This window comes from Squalius cephalus (assembly GCF_949319135.1).
Source record: "Squalius cephalus genome assembly, chromosome: 16".
Classification (NCBI taxonomy): Eukaryota; Metazoa; Chordata; class Actinopteri; order Cypriniformes; family Leuciscidae; genus Squalius; species Squalius cephalus.
In genome coordinates, this window is record NC_137137.1 from 13,955,266 (window position 1) to 13,978,225 (window position 22,960).

The window sequence follows — 22,960 nt, forward strand, 5'->3', positions numbered from 1 at the left end:
TGTTATACTTAAACTATTAAATACCTTAATAAAAACTAATTAAAACAGTAGAACAGATATTAATGAACTATCATTTTGCTACAAAAAGATGATAACATAAATTCCCAATGGGACTCAAATGAATCAGTGAAAACAAACAAACTGCAATTCAAAGCTACATTTGAGAGAAATGACAGGAAAGAGCCTTTAATTATTTTGATGCCCTAGTTCTTATGGGCTATAAAGGGACATGCAGTATAAACAGCTACAATGCTGTTTGTTGTACAATGCTGTACAATGCAAAAGCTTCTGAATTTTGAAATAAGTTCAGCTACTGTCAAGCTATGGAAAAATGTGGTTAAGTAAGTGGCATTGCTAGTTGGTTATCCCTCAACACTTCTCTCCACAGGGGTGAAACCCCTGATGTGTACGTGTCTTTGTATCTCACCACTATGGATTTGGCAAGGATGTTCTCGATGAGTTTGAAGTCACTGCGAAGCTGTTTACTCTTGGAGCTCGTACCCTCAGTCTCCTCATCGGCATAGAAGCGGAAAAACTGCGAGTCATCCTTAAATTCGCTTTTCTCCAGAACTGCAAGGCAAAGATAGAAATGAATTTAACCGAGAAAGAAAAAATAAACATTTTGCTACTTTTATAAACTGGTAAAAAAAACACTTATAACTCAGTGCTGATCATATCTGCTGATGACAAAACGATTTGACAGAGTGAAGAGGGCCAATTGCATCACCCTTCAGTTCACGTTAAAACAACTCATGATGTCTGTGGGATTGATGTCTGGGCAAATCTGAGGTGAAGGATGAAGGAAGAGGATTTAATGGGAGGTCTGGTGTGTGCAAGTGCACAGTTTTTCCCTCTCAGGAAGATGGTGTGTGTCTGTCTGTGTGTGTGGATGTGTGTGTGTGTGTGTGCGTGTGTGTGTGTGTGTGTGTGTGTGTGTGTGTGTGTGTGTGTGTGTGCGTGTGTGTGTTCAGGAACTTTGTAGGGACAGGCTGTTCTGTCTGTGAATTCCAAGCAAAATATTGTTGAGGATAGTTTTGGAAGTTGAGATCCGACATGACCGCAGAACACTTCTATAACTCTGACAGGAGGCATGTGTCTATGAGCTTGTGTATCTCATCGGAAAATGTCCTTTTCCATTATTGTGATAATTTCTGTTCCATCAGAGGCCCCAGATGTTTTTCCAACAGCTGTTTACATCTACAACACACTTATCTCTCTCCATTCTACACTATGACCTCTGGCAGACACATGGAGAGTGTGATGTTAAAAAAGCAATAAGTGTGTGACACTAATGCACTAATTAATACATTTAGAAAGAAAAAAAAAAGAGATATATAACACTAGGCAATTAAATTAGCATTATAAAACGGATAGTTCCAGAACTTGATTGTGACCTGCTGAGCCACATTCGAAGCCATTGTAAAATAATGTATAAACACACACCTGTGACCTATTACATCAGAATTACTATGCCACTATATCTGTGTGTTTCTGTGTCTGTGAGTTGCTTGGCAATCATTCTGCTAAACATTGCTGATGAACAACATTGCTTGGCGGAATAATTATTTGTCATCAATAAATTGTTGCATTAATTGTTGCTGTGTGTATATTTTCTGAAACTTTGTCAGGTATGTGCAGCAATCGTTTTATAAAAGCAATTCAGATTTATTTTATTTAAACAGGGACAATGCACAAGTTAACATTAACCTTGTATCAAAACAAGGAAAGATGCATTGTGCCAATTAGCCCCGTGAAGCTGTGATTTACAGTGATTTTAGAACAGCTTCACATAGTGCCTAATAACACCGTTTAGCTGTTATAAAATCACAGTAAACAACAGCTTATTGTGGCTTATTGCTTTATTTTAAAACACAATTAATGTTGCATTATATTTCCAAGATGGCTTTAATGCTGCCAGAGTCAAAACCCTTTCTCTTTCACTTTCTCTCGTACACAAACACCGCCACGGTTCAAAGTTTTGCCCTGGACACAACATGTGTTGCAAACAGAGAAGACCAATAACAAAATATGAAGTTTTTTTTTTAAAGATGACTTGTGTAATTTCTTCAATAAACAGTGGCAACTATAAGAAAGCCATACGTAGTCTGGTTCCCATGAAAAGTATAAACACTGTGTCTCTATGGCATTATCAAAACATTTCTCTGTTTGTTTGAGCAGCCTGATCAGCCCTACACAGCAACATTGCACCAACCAATGGCAGCAGTTTTATTTTCTGACTGACCGCTAATGTGGTCAGTGTTCAGGAAATCTCGTTTCAAAATCTTTACTTTTTGAAAATTCCATTTAATGCCACTAGAGAGAAACAGAAGTAGTGGCAGCATACATCACCAAAGACAAGTTTTTTATTTCACCAGAAGATCAAGTTTATGACATTTTGATAAAAAATTATGAGGCTAAATAAAAAAAAATAAATAAAAAATAAAAAGTCCAGTGAAACATTTAAAGTAGTCAACATATGTATATAAAGACTGACCGTGGTGCATGAAACCAGCATTGCAGAGTCCAACACCGAGGGTCACCGCATCTTCACGGCTTGTGCTGTCACCCTGCAGAAGGAAAATCACGAACAAAGTCACAAAACAATCAAGATAGTGAGCCATGTTAGATGACTTCTGTGTCTGGAACGAAATGACAAAATGGAGCAACTGTGAATATTAGACTGTAAATAATCAGAGATAAAAAATTAGAGCAGAAATAGTATATAAATCGTGTGCAGAAACCCAAAAATAATTAATTGAATGATAAATAGAAAGTTAAAAAAAGCATGTACGTTACATTTATGTAATAAAGTGGTATATTTCTTTCTCTCTGTGTGTGTGTGTGTGTGTGTGTGTGTGTGTGTGTGTGTGTGTGTGTGTGTGTGTGTGTGTGTGTGTGTGTGTGTGTGTGTGTGTGTGTGTGTGTGTGTGTGTGTGTGTGTGTGTGTGTGTGTGTGTGTGTGTGTGTGTGTGTGTGTGTGTGTGTGTGTCCATCCTCATGTTACCTGTGACACAAGCCATTCCACCAGTTTGCTAGCTGGTACAACAGATTTGAAGGTTTTCAGATGATGATCTCTGTCTCTGTATATAAAGAAGATTTCAAATTGAACAATGTTCACAACTGTCCAAATCAACACATTGAATCATTTATATATGACATTAACTTTTTTGCTCACCAGCCACTGTGGCTAGTGGTTTTCCAAAGTTACTAGCCACTCAGCATTTACACTGGCCACAATTTTGACATCAATACCATGGGGAAAAACTGCCATATAGATATTTTTAATATTATCTTATCATTTGGCAGCAGGTATATTAGGGTGGTGTCACTTTAAGACTTGACTCACGGATCCATTATATTGTTACACATGCGTTTTCTTTCTCAACTGTTTATGTTCACTTAAAAGATAACTGACTTTTAACGTGAATACTCGCCAAGACCGGCATTTTGACATTATTTTTTGTGTATTTGACTGTTTAAGCACAATAAGCAGAGAAAAGAAATCAATTTAGAACTGAGAGGCAGCTTTATGTGCGTGCACTTAACAATCCCACGCCGAAATTCAAGCCCTGTAACAGCAACAACATTCATCCAGCGCAAATGAAACAAGTGAGTGAAGGGAGGAGGGTTTGAGTCAACGCGCTGTCGGAGAGATGGGAGAGTGAGAAAGCGCAGCTGGTATCGTGCATCTATTCTGCGGAAAATGAGTATTGGAAGCGTTTCAGATATACAATTTTTGACAACACCACATTGCACTTAATTTCAGATGCCTTTTTAAAAGACTACAATTGAAAAATGTATGTAAAATTCAACCCGCCAAAATGGCTACTAGGAGAGACTGTGTTAGACGCCACTGCTGAAATCCACCCGCATATATATGTTGTACACACACATACATAATTGATATAATGACAATGGAAATGTTTCTGATTGTTACAATTTAATCACTGTGTTAAAGCAGTTATTTATTGATTAAGTGGCAAAGGTTACATTAATTAAGGTTGCTAAAGGAGTCCAATGATCTGGAAATATCTTCTATTCACTGAGATCTACTATTACCACTAAGTCCCAAGACCCCAGACTGCTCCAGGGTGGTCTGTCCTAGCAATTAGTGTAGTGTAATTAGTGACCTGGACTGTAAGTCGCTTAAAAAGATGAAAAGCATCTGCTAAAGGGCAAGTAACCAACATGTTAGTTAATTTTTGGATCTGAGATCAGAGTTGGTCCCAAATGCAGTTCAATGGCCCCTCCTTACTCTTTATGTGAGGCATCAAAGGTGATAGGTGACAGAAAAGCAATACGACTCTGCAATCCTCACACACGCACACACACTTATACACACAGAGACAATGTGTGCAGCTGGTCAAGGTGAATCCATGAAAGACAAACAAGCACATCGCATCATTTAAGACAGCTGAAATTAAGACACTGAAATCAAATTGAATAAAGTTATTTATAAAAAATTTTTTAATTTAAATAAATTGGATAAACTGCATATATTAGATTTAATTATAAAAGAGATAATAAATGAAGTGTAATGCTACTGTACATGTGCAAGCAAAAGGCGTTAGCAAAAGATTTTGTATTAAACTTGAATACAAGTCATCTTATTGCTTTAATGACAGTGAGAATTAAATAATAGTGTTGTCTGTTGAGTGTGAAGTATGGCAGAAAACATGTGTCACTTACTTGATAACAGGTGTGAAGAGACTGTGGAGACGACAGTAAAGTCTCACTCCCTGCAGGACACACATACACTTATTTAAAACAATTGCACCGACAGCTGCATCTCTATGCATTTCATTTACTGTTGTCCTTCTGGAATCACCTCTTAATTGATGTGTTGACACAATTGTTTAACAAGATGTATCAAATGCACTCAACTCAAGATTCTGTTGACTTCAATCTATAAACTGACTGGTTTCAATTGACCAAAACTTAGTGAGCCACCTGGGAATGGAACCTCATAACTGACTGATTTGAATCACTCTACATAGGCACAAACAGCATACTGTATAAGACACTTGAATCACAATTTATTCCAATAGATTTTGATGTTAGCATGTTGCTAAGCTAATGTCACAATATGATATTCTAAGACGGATAAAAATACATGACACAAACACACAAATTGAGTAGAATACTGAATTTTTAATTATTCTGAACTTTTTAATCATTTTTTATTTATTTATTTCATTTTGTCCACCATCTGAGCTCATCACAAAAAAAAAAGAATATTTAGCTATGGGATAGATAAGATGAGGTAAATATTGTTTTCAGCCAGTATTCTAGGGTAAAATACCTTTGAGATGATGTCCTCCATTTCACTCCTGGCTTTATAAGTGCCGTCATCGTAACGGAAGCGATACAACACCTGCTCGTTCTTGAACTGGTGCTTATCTGACACTATGGTAAAAAAACACAGACACAGACAATTAAATGTTATGTCATGCTTAAACGCTAAACTTTACCTCAAACATAACACCACTGAGATGTAGCTGAGCTTATGTTGTGATGCGGTGATTTGTTTCTCTCACTGTGGTGATGAATCGAAGTGAGTGAGTGCCATTGCTACACAACAGCCTGTTTGACTTCTCCTTGAATGCTGCCACCATTATTATTGATTGACTGCCTGAGCCCTTATACTTGGATTCATCACTCCAATCACTTCTGGTGTTTACAGTTTTCACTGTCACAATCGCCTGGCTGTAATGTAGAGGTATGATGCTCCCCAAATCTCAGGCAAACACTGCACCTCATGAATTATTCAGAAGAATGTTCTCTACCAGCATTTCATGTCATGTTACTATCCAGACTGCCGATCATCTGTAGGGGATCTCAGTGAGTGCTGGCCAACAAGAGACAGTACGTGCCAGATTTATAAAGAGTAAATATGTCAAATAGTGATTTTTAACAGTCCAACGTTTGTATAAACAGTTAATGGATTGTGGTTAATTTGCCAAGACTGTATAAAAAAAACAGAACATGGACAACAATTTAATTTTGGCGATGAAACCAAGCAATACACAAAAACATGTTGATGAAATCTAAGGGGGTATGAGGTTAAAAGAGGAAAAGATTAGAGATTCAAAAAGAAAACACTGAGAGAAAGAATAATAGATTTATATTTTAAAAAAAAACATAACATGGCAAAACAGTTGAATTGTGGTAATGAAACCAAGCAATACAAAAAAACATGTTGATGAAAAAAATGGGGGTGAATGAGGTTAAAAGAGGAAAAGAAAGAGAGACACACACAAAAAAACGAAAACACTTGAGAGAAAGAATAATAGATTTTAATGAAGTAATGACACTTACAAATAACACTTTGGAGTTACCAAGGTACAGTGATGGGTCACACAATGGTTGATTTTTAGCCTAATTATTTAGGGCGTCCAGTATGTTGACCGATTAGTCAACAAGCTGTTCATGCAACCAACCAACTGTTCGATTTTAAAAATATGTGAATTTTACACATCCCAGGATCAAATGATATTCCCATGGTATTTACTATATTCACATTTACATAGCACCTTAAAAAAGTCCAAAATAATACCATGATATTACCATGGTCCATGTCCAATAAATCAAGGTAATACCATAGTTCTTTAAAGGGAGAACATTCTCTTACCATGATGGATGATGCCGTTCTCCAGGAGAGCTTGACCCAGGTTGATTCCCTCCTCAGCCTTACTGATCTCTCCACTCTCCAAGAGCCATGAGACAAATTCACTGAGGACACACAGAGACAACAGTTGTATCAGTCTGCACATAACACAACACTCCACACATGCTAAAGAAGGGATTTATGAGCCACTAGTCAAAGGTACTTGGGAACTTGGATTCACTCAATCCTTTAGAGTGACTGGTCAGAACTGGTAAAAAGTTCACAAAGGACACAAATCAAGATGATATCATGCTGCATTCCACTCTGTTAAGGTCTTAAAAGTTCAAACACCAGGGTTCACATATAGCTTTAGTTTTGAAAAAGGGCTCTATTTGTCTATATACACACACGCATTTTGTTTATATCTAACAATATATAATTATATCTTAATTTAGATTTTTTTACATATATAGAGCATAGTTTGGTGGCAGTAAAAAAACATTTTTAGTAGGGATGCGTTAAATTGATCATAGGTTACAGAAAATATATTTATAATGTTATTTACAATAAATGCTGTTCTTTTGAACATTCTATTCTTCAAAGAGTCCTAAAAACAATGCATCATGGTTTCCACAAAAATATTAAGCAGCACAACTGTTTTCAACACAGACAATGGCCCTCATTTATCATTCTTGCGTAGAAACGGGCGTATATATTGGCGTAAGATTATGCTTACACTCCTCTCATCGCCTGATTTATGAAGCTGTGCGTACCTTTGAAATACAGGTGTACGCAATACCTGCCCTTGATAAATGCCGCGGCTGAAAACGATCGTCATTAGAATAACACGCCCCTATATATTCAAGTCTCCGCTCCCCCCACGCCCTCATTTTACGCCATGGACACACGGAAGACGGCAAAGAAGAGAAACTTCTTTGAGAAAGAGAAAGCGAAACCAGGGAAGTGGAAAGAAACAAAATTGATTTCTAGATTTTTATTATTAATGACGCTTATTGTTATTTAGAAGAAGAATGTCGTTATTATTATTTGTATTATTATTATTATTATTTAAAAGAAGAAGAATGTCATTTTTATTATTTTGTCAGTCTGAATTATTTTTTTGGTCATTGAAAGCCTGTCATTACTAAACCCAGCACATCTGCCAGGGCTAACCCTGGCCTAACCATCGTTTCAAAGAATAGTACAACGGCGAGCGCGTCGAGTATAAACGCCTCGTCCGTTTGGGGAGGTGCGCGCGCAGTCTGCGGAGACTCGCGCTGCGGAGCCAGGCGAAAGTATAAACAAGGCTTGAAACGTCAGGTAAAGCGCACAGGCTCGCAACTTAAGGAGTACATATGCCTACAAATCAAATGCTTTGGTAAAATCACACAAATTAAACATTGAAGTCCATGTTGCACAAAAATAAACACTGAAGTTTATAATTACTATGTTGTTGTTTTTTTACAGTGGGTCATAATATATCATATCTTTTAGTTTGTCAGTGCGTTTTGTGGTGTTAGGAATTGTTTTTCTGCGCATTCCCGCACTCAAAACGTGCGTACACCACCTCCTGAGCTGGCGTAGGATTTGAGCGTGCCGTACGCCAACGTCCATATTGATAAATCTCAAAGTCACCGTGGTTTTGGGTGTACGCCAGGTGTACGCTGGAAATTTGGTGTACGCACTTTTGATAAATGAGGGCCAATGAGAACAAACGTATTATTTTAATAAGAACACAATCATAATATTAAGCATGATATCTGAAGGATCACAGTGACAATGAAGACTGGAATAATGACTGAATAATCTATGCCATCCCAGGAATAAATATATTTTAATATTTCACAGTATTAATGTTTTTACTGTATTTTTATCTAATAACATACACACATATATACACATATATACATGCATACATACATAGTTTGCTACAACTTGACTTTAGCTAGTCAACAGTCAAATGAAAATGGCAAGAATAGTAATAAAATGATTAACTACTTCTGAAGAAAGCAGAGGAGGAATTTATTAGTAATTGCAAGTCTGAGGTGGTTTAATGGCGACTCCAACGTTGTGTGTGACTGTATGTGTGTGACTGCTGCGTGAGAAACTGTAAATCCCATTAGATTCAGGGACAGAAATAAGCAATGTGTAAACAGTTATGACGCCTTACAGGGAATGTGAGAAGGGTGTGTGTGTCCTTGAAATGTTGAACGACAACAGCGAAGGTAGAGGGGTCGGATGAAAGGATGGGTTAACAGATGGAGCAGGAAGAGAAGGCACCCCACATTCACCCAATATAGTAAGACATTCATATCTCACCTGACTACACAACTGCTCTGCCCTCTACATCTCCTTCAAATCAGCTGACCACATGCACAACTTCATGAACTCTTTTAAAATACTTAACCTTGATAAGTCATTACCCTTCACAGTCAAAAACTTCACAGGGATACAGATTACTAGATAATACAACGAACTTAGGCCAACCCGGAAGTTTCGCATCAACCTGGTTCCCTCGACAGAAACCAAATAAGATTTTTCCATTGCCTTTTTGGATTATTGCAGAAAATAAGCTCAGTGACTAACAAAAGTGTATGATTTTCACACGTTTTGTACATCAATATAAACTTCACAAATGGGGTGAATTAATTAGTTTATGTAACTCATTAATATTCTCCACAGCTAATGCACACAGAGCTCTCTTGTGAGAATTTTCTTACGCTTGTATCAATATCTGTCCGATTTTTCCATTGCCTTTTGGATTATTGCAGAAAATAAGGTAAGTGACTAACAAAAGTGTATGATTCTTATACATTTTGTAAATCATGATAATCTTATGAAATTTGAAACCTAAATACTGAAATAAATCTAAATCTAAATGTAGGAAACACCTTTTTTTAGATAAGTAAAAATCACAAGTGGGATATTACAGCTGTATTTTATGTTGTATATTAAAACGTGAAAAAAAATCTTGAGCTTGTGTTAACCACAGATATTTTACAAAAAAAAGCAGCACTTAATTGTCCCTGTCAAAAAATGAGCACAGTTGTGAATAATAGATTTGGATTCTGTGTTTTGGTGGTAAATGTCAAATTCCTGAAACAAGTGCACATTTTTCTTATATTTTAAGACTTTTGTACAACATTTGACATGCTGATGCCCAAGTTTTATTACAGCTAGACATTGCATTCAGAAACTATAGGTCAAATAGTCTTCTGGGCCACACATAATGTTTTATCTCAAGGGGTTTTAGATGGTACATAGTAAAATCTTATGCGAATCGGACAAAGGCACAGTTTGAAATTAGCCTAGAATTATTTTGAAAGGGTTTTCAATCAATTCAACATGGTGGAAGAGGAATGCAGCTCATACGGTTCCAGAGTTATTAGCAAAAATGCATGTGTACATCTAAGCAGTGGCTGGGATTTGCAGCCATTGTGTCAAGTTTGTGGTCTTTGCAATTACAATATCAAACACAAAGTTTTATAGCAGAAAAATAATGCTACCACAAAAGAGGAGAATGTGAACAAATATAAAAAAAGGTTCTAGCTGCTGCTTTGACCACAACAAAAAAAAAAAAAAAAAAAAAGAGAGATGACAATGTCAATAAAAGGATAGTAATCACATAATCAAGCCTTTCATACAAAATGCAAACAATAAATGTTTATGATGTGGTTATGTGGGTTATGTGGAGATCTTACAGACTACTTCCAAAGCCTTTATGTGCAGTTCTGCAGAGGAAGTTCACAGAGGAGAGGGCAGTCCGGCCCATGAAAGAGAGCAGTGAAATGAAACAGACAGTGAGTCTGCTGTGATTACATAAGTCTCTAATTCAGATTGGCAGGAAAGGGAAGGGGTGGAGGTGGGCGTCCCTGGGGTGAATTAATTAGTGTTTATGTAACTCATTAATATTCTCCACAGCTAGCGCACACAGAGCACTCTCACATGCTGTAGATGCGTGTGAGAATTTTCGTACGCTTGTATCAATATCTGTCCTGTATTATGCATGTACTGTATGTGTGAGTGTGACAGAGAATGATATAATGAGATATTGAAGTAATATTAAATACAAGCTCAATTACCACAGAAAATAATTTTTGACTTGTCCCTCAGTTTGTAAAATAAATAAATAAATAAATATAATAAATATATGCATGTTTACAAAAATGTACTTAGAAGATTATGGGTATAAAATCAGAATTGTGAGGCTTGCATTTCTGTAATAGCACTTATATTAAGTGTAAAAAACTGTTCTGAATGGATGAATTTCTAGTTATGCATTACCATTTTCACCCCATCATTCAACCATCTAAACTGTCCTTTTTTGTATCCTTGCAAGTACTATGCTAAAATGACAGGATTTATCGGTTCACGACATGAGTTGAATAACTGGACAAGGATAGCAAGTGATTTTATCCTTGTCTCATAAATGCAACTTGATTTTGCAAACTTATGAACGAGTCAAAATGATTTTCTGTGAATATAGAAAGCAGATGATTTCAATAGAGCTTAAGTTGTAAATAACCAGAAACATTCCTTCACTGCTTTGGCCATTTAAAGCTTTTTACCACACCAATAAATCTTTGCTTTAGGTCATTGCTGTAAGTTTAAATGCATAAATGAAATCTCTCAACAGTACTTCAGAACTTGTGATGATGTACGGATCAAAATCTCACCATATTTTGAAGTAAATTGGGGAAATTTACTTAGCACAATGGGGAAAAATAAATCAATAGTGGCTCAAGAAATAGCCAGAGATGAGAGAAAGAGCCAGAGTCTGAGCAGTAGCAGAGCGTTTGTCCACATTAACAGCTGAACTGCTCGGCTGTTCTTGGAAGGAGTGGGATTGTGTTTTATTCTGAGAAGGATGCGCAAGCCAGCGAACAACAGAGCCAATCACAGCTGCTTTCACCTGGACCACCGAGGCTGAAACGCTTGAATAATTGTGTTCTGAGGGAGCCATGCGAAATGTATCCAGTCAGGTGTTGACAGGACAACAACAGCACAGCTGAGGCTGTGAGGCCAGCGACTGTTTGCTTTTAAGCCACTTCAGCGGAAGTGCTACTTCAAATGTATTTCAACTACAGTCAAGATAGCCTTTTGAAGAAAAAAAAGCTACCTAACAAGATTCTGACGTAAAGCAGCTAACTACATTGAAGCCATTTAAGAGGGAAATTCGTTTAAAATTCACAACATCAAATGAAACTGCTGTTTGTAATCAGCAGTAATTAATCAGACACAAAAAAAAAACTGAGAATCTCAGTCAGACTCATATTTTATGTAACTTAAACAGATCATTTTAAATGAAATAAAACTGGGAGACTTTAAAATGTTTATAATTGAGTTGGAAAAATGGAACAGCAGCATTCAAGCTTCAATGAACTATTGAGCTTAAAAATTATTCAGCTATTCCATTGAATCTTTCCTTCTTTTTTTGGAAGTAAAGTATTGCTACTCACTGGCTAAAGCAGCTTGTGACTGTAAAAAGCGAAACTATTTTAAAGCACCTGAGCAACTGAAATATGTAGTTAAGTTAGCAGCATTGCTACTTTGAGTTTCTTATTCCCAACACTGCTCAGCAGCAAGGCCCTTCCGATTTATAAACCACCAAATGAGGCTCATATCTGAACTTGTGAATTTTTGCGGCCTTTTAAATGAGATTGCATCAATATAATCTCTTTAAATGGACCACAGGACAGTGCTTTTTTCTCCTTATCTACTAATGCAGTGCAAAAAGAGAATTTTAATTGGTGTGAGGAATCTCTCCTCTCAACTCCCAAACACACACACACACACTGTATTTGGAAGTTTAATGGCGTACATAGCACTCATTGTTCATTCATGGTGTTGAAAGACTGGGTGAGCGAGCGACAGAAAGAAAGAGAGAGAGAAAAATGAAGAGAGATGCACAGAGAGAAAAAGAGAGAGAGACTGAATGCAGATTTCTCTCTAATGAAGGTTTTTTTTTTTTTTCGCTGGGAATGTCTGTGTCCAATGGGGTGCTTGGCAGTGAGCTTGGGAAAGCATTTACAAGCGCTAAGTAAGTGTGTATGTGTGTGCGCATGCATTTTCATTCATACAGGGGCCTCTTGGATTAGGATGACTTGCAAGATATTCAGGAGACAGTCAGATGGCGTCAAAGCAGCCGAGGGAAGGTGTCACACTCAGCGCGGACTGAGCCAATCACTGGCTTGGGAATTGACCGGTCAGTAAGGAGAACCCATTAGTCTGGACAAGAATCTCTAAAATACATTACATAATGCTCAAAACTTACTTTCCCAAGAAGCATTTGGGTACAATGGTGAGTTTCCTGCGTCGATCTTTGATGAGGTGGCGGCTCTTGGTCATCATCATATGGTACAGCTTCTCTCCCTTCTCTGCGATCATGACGTAGGCATCACGCTCCATCCCGAGCTTCAAACCTGCCAAGCAATGAGATAAAAGAGTCAAGAACCCCGAATAAAAGCAGACAAATCAAAAAGAATTGTGTATTTTTACATATTTAAACAATAACATTTATTGATAATAATGTATGGTAGTAATAATGTATAGTAGTAATAAGATGCATAATGTAAAAATAATTTATACAAATAAAAAAGAAAAAAAAATTAAACTATATTGTTTTTTTTTGTAAGTATGGTTTATATATTTACATTTACGAGCAATAAAATCAATAGGCCTCATTTATGAAAAAAAGCTGAATTGTTTAATTGTATTACTGTATAACTTTTTTGCAAAATCATTCTAAATGTAAATTGTCACATTCAATGCAATTTTATTTTTTAAATAAGAATGGAATGCAAATTTTTTTTTTTTTTTAAATAAGAATGGATTTATTAATGATTTTTGAAAAAATATTTCATAAATTAAAAAAATCAAAAAAAAATGTCCAAGGTCAGCTGCACCTGTAACCCAAGTCAGATGTGCACAAATGATAATTGAAAATCTTGAATTCTTGTAAAATCTAATAATAAAGGTCTTATTTGACAAGATGTCTTAATAAAAAAATAAATAATAGCAAATTCGCTGAAATTATGAGGGATGAACTAGACTTTTATACTGTTCTACTATATAATTACAGTTTATTCCTCAAGCGTTACTTTCAAGCTGTGGCGGGTGTTGCTGTGTCAGTTAATGTTTAGGTGAGGCTGAAAGGAAACACTGGTTTAACTGATTTTATTATAAGGTTTGTGTTCACACGTTCACATGGATTCTGCTATAGAGGTGTTTTGGTGGGCGGAGGGCTGGGTCGCAAAATTGGCATCAGCATTCGACATATAAGCCACATGCTTTACACAAAATAAAATAAATGGTGTTAAACTATAACACGAACTGAGTAATAAAAGAAATGGTTATCATACATTACTCAGAACAGGTCCAGGTCACAGCAAGTGATGTGGTAAGAATAACTGTTAATCTTAAGTGGTTAATAAAGTGAGAATAGATGCGACTCTAGATGCAGAGAATGACCTCTGCCAGAGACTTTGCAGTTTCCTGAACAGACCTGAAGAGAAAAGCGCATGCTAAAAACTGTGCAATAGTGCAATGCCACAGATGAAAACAGCCTTGTTTATATTAGCAGTGCAGCCAGAGTCGAGCTGTAACGGAAACAGGAGCTTCACGCAAAGGTTGCCTAAAAAAAAAGCACTTTGTCAGTCGTCCGAGGCATTTTGCTTGTTGCCTAATGCAAAGAAAAACTTCAAACAACCCTTCAGTCAAGCCAAACATTCAGGTTTTTACCGTACATTTAAACAAAAGGTGATGTTAAAGAGAGTATCAATGGGATTGCAGCTGATGCAAGCGTGCTCAGATGTGGCGGCAGCTGGCATGGCTCTCATTCAGAGCTCTTTACTGTGTCTGAGAGCCCAGAGAGAGGGAAGCCACCGGCAGCTGCAGCTCGTGCTCACAAAGACTTTTTTGAGGAGGTGTTCGTGGCAGCTGTACGTGGCTCCAATTCAATCAAGTCTCAGGAAAGAGGCAACACATCATTAAAAATGGCTCCTCAAAAATGACCCTGCTGACGCGTAATTTCCACCTTGGCATCAGAAGCTCTGATGCTGAATGGCAATTTTAGAAATGAGCAGACCTTCATTTCAAACCCCAAATCTTCCTGTTTTTGTCCTCATTTTGAACTGCCGATTTCAATCAGTGCACACCAACATGAAACGGACGAATGCAAGAATAACTTTAAAGAATGTTCACTTGCTTTTTTAGCTAAAAATTGAATTTAATTTGCATAAATTTAAATAAATGTATTTAAAATGTATATTTAAAATGTAATTTTGAATTATTTAAAATTATTAAAACATTATTTAGTTAATTATTTAAAATTATTATTTGAAGGTATCAACAGCTTTATTGAGTATGTAAGCATGCTCAACAGAACCGTTCCTTTGCAATGCATTATTCAAGTTTGTGTTTGGGTACTTGAGAGAAATATTTTTCTAGTCTTAGAATTCAGATGATCAGAATTTCTGAATCGGAGGCACATTTGCACGTCAAATATTAATCGAGATGTGTAATTCAACAACGTCTTTGTATAGAGAAACGAGTGGGTGCTGGCTGAAGACTCGGACGGTCAGAGAGGTGTGACTGATGTGGCACCTGTTGGAATGGGCTCCGATTTCAAACGTTGGAAACCTGATACGCACCATAAAACTTCTGCTTTCATCTGGCATCTCAGCATAAAAGTGACTCTCTCGCTCTACCGCCAACGTGCACCGCATTATAATACTTTGGCTGAGGACTTTGCCTTGGACACTGGTAAGCTGATCCTACAGACTAATACTTTATGCTGAAACATAAGAGCCGTGATCAGAATGGGCTCTGTGGTATATTTGAGGTTTAACTGCTATGATCATGTGACCTAACAATCAGAACAACCCTGTAGTACATCACACAGGCCTCAAAAGAAGAGATAACAAGAACAGGTGTCCAGCAAAGGACAGGTGTTCCATTTCGCAACAGAACAGAAGAAAAAATCCACATAAAAACATATTAGGTACAGCAAATTGCAGGATGCTAAAATACAAAGCACAGTGGAAATGGGCTCATTGTTATACATTAGGAGGTATAAATAATTGCTTTGACAATCATTTAATCCAATAATTATTCTTTACTAAACATTGTGACTAGCACTGGCAATTGATTAATTATTAAAAAATATTAAATTAGTTAATTTTAACATTATTACTTACACAATAAATATTTACCAAATGTTAAATTGTAAAAATATGTTAAATTGACAGCCTACTGGAGTTGCATCATGTATCCGAAATTTGGTAATGACTTTGTTTGATTGATTTGATTTCATTTGATTTGATTTCATTGATCCTTATTGTATACAAAATAAAAATAAATGAAAAATAAAAGTTACTAAAGGGACCAATTTAAAGGGATAGTTCATCCAAATCATTTACACACAATTTATTTCTTCTGGTGATCACAAAAGAAGATATTTTGAAGAATGTCAGTAACCAAACGTTGATGGAATCCATTGACTTCCATAGTATGGAGGGATGGGGTCCATTAACTGATTGGCTAACAACATTCTTCACAATGTCTTCTTTTGTATTCAACAGAAGAAATAAATTCATACAGGTTTGGAACAACATGAGGGTGAGTAAATGATGACAGAATTTTCATTTTTGGGTGAACTATCCCAGTAATGCACAGAAACACACAGAAAGTACACAATGCATTTTAAAATGTTTTACATTTAACTGGTGTTATTTCATGATTTTATGTTGCAATGACAAACCACTAATCCACTCACTCTCTCTCTGTTCACGTTCCTTTAAAATGGCGTCTAGCCATTTCTGCTTGTCTTCAGCGTTCTTGGCCATGCACACAAACCACTTGTTTTTGGCCGTGTTGTGAATCTTCCAGCCACTGGTCACCGTGTAGTTGTTACTGTGATAGTCCGCTAGAAAGACAATGAAAAACATGAACATGAAAAACAACAAAACAAGTACATTTATTTGTTAAAAGCTAAATAAACCAGATTAATCAATCAAAATCTTTTACGCCTTTTCCTCTTACCATTACTAAATGAGTTACTGACCCAAACACAAATGCTGACACTGATAATAAGATTTTCTTCAACAATCTAGAAGCATTAATAATGTAAAAAGGTTAAACTATCCCATTAAAAAGGAATCGTTAAAGATGCATTTCAGCATCTCTCCCACCATTAAACCAAATCCTGACAGAGAGTTGAGACTGGGGTTCAGACTGTTACTCATAGTCCAATTTTAACCCAGATTTGACAGCAGGTAAATTATATGGAGAAATGAATGAGGTATGGAATAGGTAATGAGCAGTGGTTAATGTTGAGGTAGTATAAATAGACTTCTGAGCACTGAGAGGATTCGACAAAGGCTTTTAGCTCACATAAAACTGGAGAGAATTTATGAGTAATCGCATTTGGCACATAAATCTGGCTCTGTAATAAACACCACTTAAGCATTATCCGATCGTTTTCCAATTAAAACAATAGCTCAGTCAAAACAAGCAGATCAAATTGCCATGCTTTAAATATGAGAGCGATGAAGAAACGTGGAGTCATGTGAAAATACGGAGCGGGATGTTGCCGCAAATATGAGCCATTTTATAATGGTTTCAAATGTGACTCATTCAATAAGAACTATACAGTCAATGTTATAAGTGTTATAGTTTTACTGTTTTGAGTCATTTGTTTTTCACTCAATAGCTACAATTTGTGGTACTGCTTTTGGACAATGTTTGTATTGTATGTACAGTATATACTTTAGTTCAATATTTTTTTACTGGAAATTCACTTAAATGCATCTAAAATGTTGGGGAAAAAAATACATTTATAAAACATACATTTATTTTTACATTTTATATACCATTATTATGTGAATTTCCAGCAAAAATATTGACTGGGATGTAAAATTACTCATAGCGTGATATAAGATTTTGGTCATAACTCCCTCCACTTCCAATCAGTATTTATCACTACACTGCCTTGAAATCTCCCTTGAAACATCACTATAAACATGCAATTAGGATGAATATCTGAAATTCAAACACATTATCTTCATTCCTCACCCACAACATGCGAGTTGTTTTATCTGTAACCTTATCCAAGAAGGCAAAACGCATCAGCTAAATGATACATTTACACAGATGTGGAGTGTCATGTGACACAAGCCCTGATAAACATGACACTGAGAGGACTGAAACACAAAACACGTCTCACATTGGCCGTATCAACTGATGGCACGTGTGGTTTAGGCTGGTACTTTGAAAGTCCTATGGCTTGTTTTTCAGAAAGGATGTTTTTCTTTGTGGCTCAGAGAGAAAGAGAGAGAAGTTGCACTTCCACTCTGCTACTTAAGGTGTGGTGAAAGACTAAAGAGCAAAAGGTGAGAAGAGCGGCCGTTACTTCCCCTGAGTGTTTAATTTCATGCTCGGCCTGACAGCTGAACGGCACCTTTGACGACGGCCCCTTAGCGGTCAGCTCAGCGGAGGTGCTAAATGCGAAGTGCTCAATTCTAAGAAGCCCTGCGTGATCTTATCTTCAGGCCACAGTGGCACTAATTTCTACTGCAAAAGCTGAAGTTCCCTTTAAATGGTTTTGTTTGTTGCTTGTGATGTTCATAAGCATCACATGGTGATCAGATGGAACAAACAAGTATATCACGCAGGAAACTCCATAACACATCCCATGAAAAAAGTTGCTTTGCACGCTAGTGTTCAAAAGTTGGAGGTCAGTTTTTTGAGAGAGAGACAGAGAGAGAGAGAGAGAGAGAGAGAGAGAGAGAGAGAGAGAGAGAGAGAGAGAGAGAGAGAGAGAGAGAGAGAGAGAGAGAGAGAGAGAAATATGAACTCTGAAGAGAGAGAAATTAATACTAATATTTAGCAAGGATGCATTAAATTGATCAGAAGTGACAGTAAAGACTTATATTGTTACAAAAAGATTTCTATTTCAAATAAAAATAATAATTTGAACTTGCTAATTCAGTATCTTTCACAAAAATATTAAGCAGCATGACTGTTTTCATCATTGATAATTATAATAAATGTTTCTTGAGCACCAAATCAGCATATTAAAATGATTTCTGAAGGATCACGTGACACTGAAGACTGGAGTAATGATGCTGAAAATTCAGATTTGCCGTCACATGAATCAATTACATTTTAAAATATATTAAATCATAAAATTGTATTATTTGTTATTTTAAAATCTATAAACATTTCAATATTACAAATAAATGCAGTCTTGGTGAGCACAAGAGAATTCTTTCAAAAACATCTTACCAACCCAAAAAAAATTAGCGGTAGGAAATATTTGTATGACAGGGCACAAACACAGTTGTTTTAAAAAACTAGTGAGCTGCATGGGAGACTTGACTTGAATATTTTAAATATTTGAATAGTCCTTAACGTTAGCATGATGCTAAGCTAACGACTTAATACTCCAAGCAGCACAAAAATACATACCACACACACACACTTTAAAACCTACCAGTTCCGTCTTCCACATTCTCGACCTCCATGACCTCCGTGTTGATGCGACCTCTGAACACATACTGCGGCCCGTTGATGGATTTCGTCCTTTTGGTGGATTTCTTCCCTGAAACTCTGGATTTTTTAAAGAGTGGAAAAATTAGACAAGTATTATTAAGTTTCTACATATCTACCTGATGGTTTTGTCAAGTGTTTAACCATAACACACTCCAATACATTGTTTACGTAATTAGGTTACCAATATCAGTAGACTAGATTCATTGATAACTCAAAAGCATCTAAAAGGCCTTACCGGGATTTCCTCTTGCAGTACACTAGGAGGTTGTCAAACAGAAAGAAGACTCGTTCCTGAATGTTTCCAGCTGATATCTTCAACAGATTGCCTTGGAGCAGCAGTTCTGTGCAAATATCGGTCAAGTTTGTCCCCTGGAAAATGAAAAACGGAAAGAAAGAAAAAAAACATCTTTACATGTGGCAGAGTAAGATTTTTCTGCTGAGTAATTCCACTTTGAATGTTTTAGTCAAAAGTGTTTAGCTGCCCGTGTTCATGTAGCGGAGCTAAAAGCAACAGAAACTGCTTAGTCGATCATTTCTTTCAACAGGTGGACATTTTCCTTGTGTTTTATTAACAGTGAGACTGTCTAATTTAATTTAGAATAATTACAATCTGGTCATTAATCATGGCCTTCCATGAGAAGAGAAGCCTCTCCTTACTCCCACTTTGCTTCCTAACAAAAAACATATAAAAAGCAGTGACCCCTCTCTCTTTATGGGGATGGAGGTAGCCAGACACAGACAGGTTTTGGTAACACATACTGTGTCCTGTTCAATATCCAGGACCATTACAAATTGATTCCACTCCGACGCCGCAGTCCGTGCTGACTCTGTACAGGATGTGATTTTCTAAGCTTGGCAGGTGTGGGCGTGTGTGAGTGTGTTTGATAAGCAGACTCCATTTTCTCTGCTTAATCAATGGCGTGCCCAGACGGGTCAATTAGAGAGATGGGAATCTGCTTCCCGCTTGTTCTGCACTATTTACCTATAAAGGTGAAACACTCTGGTCTAAATGGAAACTTAATGCATTTGCTTTTAAATCAGACCACACATCCTAAAACGCTCTATATCCGAAGTGAAATACAGCCTGCTTTTTAAGCTCTCGTTTTAAATTGCATTAAATGTTTAATGTTATCTATACATGATCTCAGAAGCATTGAAACCTTTAATTTACTCGCCCTCATGTCGTTCCAAACTCATGTTACTTACTTTCCTCAGTGAAACACAAAAGGAGAAATGTTGAAGAAAGCACTTGCTGCTTGTTTCATATAATAAAAATGAATGGAGATCCAGGATGTCGAGCTCCATTATGACCCAAAAAAGCACCATAAAAGTTTCATAGACTTGGTCCATGTCACTTCTGCCCTATAATCCAAGATTTCATAAGTATTATGAAACTTTTACTGACCTTTTGTATAGAATTTTGTTTTTATTGTTCTCCTTTTGTAATTCGACAGCCCACATTAACATTTATTATATGTTAAATAGTATCCAACCCATTATTTAACATGTTTTATTTAATTTGTGTTCCACAGAAGAAAGAAAGAAATATTAAAATTGACCGGAGTTCTCCTTTAACTAACTATTAATTATGACTTTTGCCTCTAACTCTCAATTACTGCTTATTAATAGTTAGTAAGGTAGCTGTTAAGTTTATGGGGTTAAGAGATGTAGAATAGTCATGCAGAACAAGGCATTAATATGTGCTTTAAAAGTAATAAGCAGGCAATATCCTAGTCGTATGGATGCTGATAAGTAACTAGTTAATAGTGTGAAATGGACTCTAAACTAAAGTGTTACCCAAATTTCAAAATATGATTAAATAATCCCCAGTTTGTCATGCTTTGCGGGGATCTTGAATGGTCACAGAGGCATGAAGGGACTGGAAAATAACAACAGAAGAAAGAATGCACTGTATGCACTAAATTGTGAAAAATTTTAACTATCTAGTACACTTAGGGCTACAGAAAATGCCCCACTTTGTCCAACCACTCAGTACTGCATCAGATAAATCAATAAAGAGGGTTAATGGACAGGGCACAAAGAGTGAGAGAAAGAGAGGATGAAGACAAAGTAACTATGGTACAGAGACGATGATGGAAAAAAAAGAGGCGGGGAGATACAAGCAAAGAAAGCAAGCAAAGAAGTGCTTAAGAGAAAGAGAGAGAAGAAGGGAAAGTGAGTTTGTGGTGGCACACTGTCGCATGTTACACAAAACTAAAGGATATCCATGGTAACGGGCCTTTGTGTTAAGACTTCCTCTTCCTGCTTGTGATATGTCCTAAGAAAATGTCATCACCATGTCCACATCAGTGATTCTTTTGAGGCTTCGCTTAAAAATTCTTATAAACACAAAGCATACTGTCAGAGGAACTTCCCTAAATAAAGACGTATTTTTAAGATACAAACAACTGGTTCTGGTCTGTTCCTTTAAAACCATCAACCAGGAAACAGTCAAAAAAAAAAAAAAGCACTATCTATGACAATTACAAAACATGTCTCACCTCCCAGCCCTCTATGTGTGACTGTAGTATCTCAAGAGCCTCTAGTTTCTCCATCTGTCGCTTGGTCTCGTTGATGTTGCAGCACACCGCTTTCATGGCCTGCAGGGCCTCTTCTACCGCGGGGTAATCTGAATGCTTCTTAGGGGTCCTCTTCAAAAGTTCCTGAAGGGCAAACAGCAGGTACATGCTTGTATTACACAGTTACACATCTGCTGATATGCTTCAGATACTGTGCACAAGAGACTATTTCAAGTCAACATGAAATCAATATATTGTCCCCATTTTCTTTTGAGATATAAATTCCTGGTTTTATTCGCAAGATAGATAATTTGTAATCACACTGTAAATGTACACGACCGTTTGGGGTCAGTATGATTTTTTTATTTTTTATTATACTTTTATTCAGCAAGGGTGCATTAAATTGAAGAAAAGCAACAGTAAACACAGCTAATGTTAAAAAGTTTTCTATTTCAAATAAATGAATTCATTTCTATTCAATAAACACTCCTGAAAAAAAGTATCCACAAAAATTAAGCAGCACAAATGTTTTAAACATTGATAAATATATGAAATTGTATGTTTTCTGAGCACCAAATCAGTATATTAGAATGATTTCTAAAGGATCATGTGACACTGAAGACTGGAGTAATGATGCTGAAAATTCAGCTTTGCATTACAGGGAAAAAAATGTTAAAATATAAAACAGTTTTTTGATATTTTATTGTATTTTTGATCAAATAAATGCACCCTATGTGAGCTTAAGAAACTTCTCTTTCAAAAACATTTAAAAAAGCAAGTCCCACCCAACAGTTTTTTCTCAAATATCCAAATTTCACATTTGGGAAGTACAGTAAAGTGTGTTGCGAATGTCATTTCATGCATACTTTTAGGTTTGCTTGTCTTGTCATACATATATAGCTGTAGCTGCGTTTTATGTAATATGATCAGAATGTTGTAGAGTAGTATATACAGAATAAACAATATAACCCATAATGCACTTGCTTGAAATGCCCATACCTTTAGTAGCAAAGGGTATTTACAGATCCTCTGGATGGGAGAGAGGAGATACCCCTCAAGAGGAACATCTGTGCTCTTCTTACCTCCCAACAACATGAGGTGCTAAAAAACAAACACATGAAATGATTTAAACTGTGTAACATCACTTTAAACTGATTCATATTGAGAATACAGTGAGTTTCCATGGAAAGCGATGAATGGCACCATCTCACATCCTGGTTTGTACAGTTAAATAAGTTTGGGTATCAATTTCACTTCAATAAGTTTTGGAGATCAATTTATT

General features: G+C 36.5%; 1 protein-coding gene across 1 annotated transcript in view; it reads right to left on the reverse strand.

Annotated features, from left to right (window-relative positions):
• prex1 (phosphatidylinositol-3,4,5-trisphosphate-dependent Rac exchange factor 1) overlaps positions 1–22,960 on the reverse strand; it is a 75,204-nt gene that overhangs the window by 27,632 nt on the left and 24,612 nt on the right. The window contains exons 5-16 of the mRNA XM_079897476.1: positions 22,678–22,779; positions 21,661–21,822; positions 19,395–19,528; positions 19,101–19,216; positions 16,383–16,532; positions 12,882–13,029; positions 6,632–6,732; positions 5,303–5,406; positions 4,690–4,739; positions 3,005–3,080; positions 2,495–2,567; positions 428–570 (exon numbers count right to left, since the gene is read on the reverse strand). Coding sequence (XP_079753602.1) covers positions 428–570; positions 2,495–2,567; positions 3,005–3,080; positions 4,690–4,739; positions 5,303–5,406; positions 6,632–6,732; positions 12,882–13,029; positions 16,383–16,532; positions 19,101–19,216; positions 19,395–19,528; positions 21,661–21,822; positions 22,678–22,779 — 1,359 coding nt within the window. The remainder of the gene's footprint in view (positions 1–427; positions 571–2,494; positions 2,568–3,004; positions 3,081–4,689; positions 4,740–5,302; positions 5,407–6,631; positions 6,733–12,881; positions 13,030–16,382; positions 16,533–19,100; positions 19,217–19,394; positions 19,529–21,660; positions 21,823–22,677; positions 22,780–22,960) is intronic.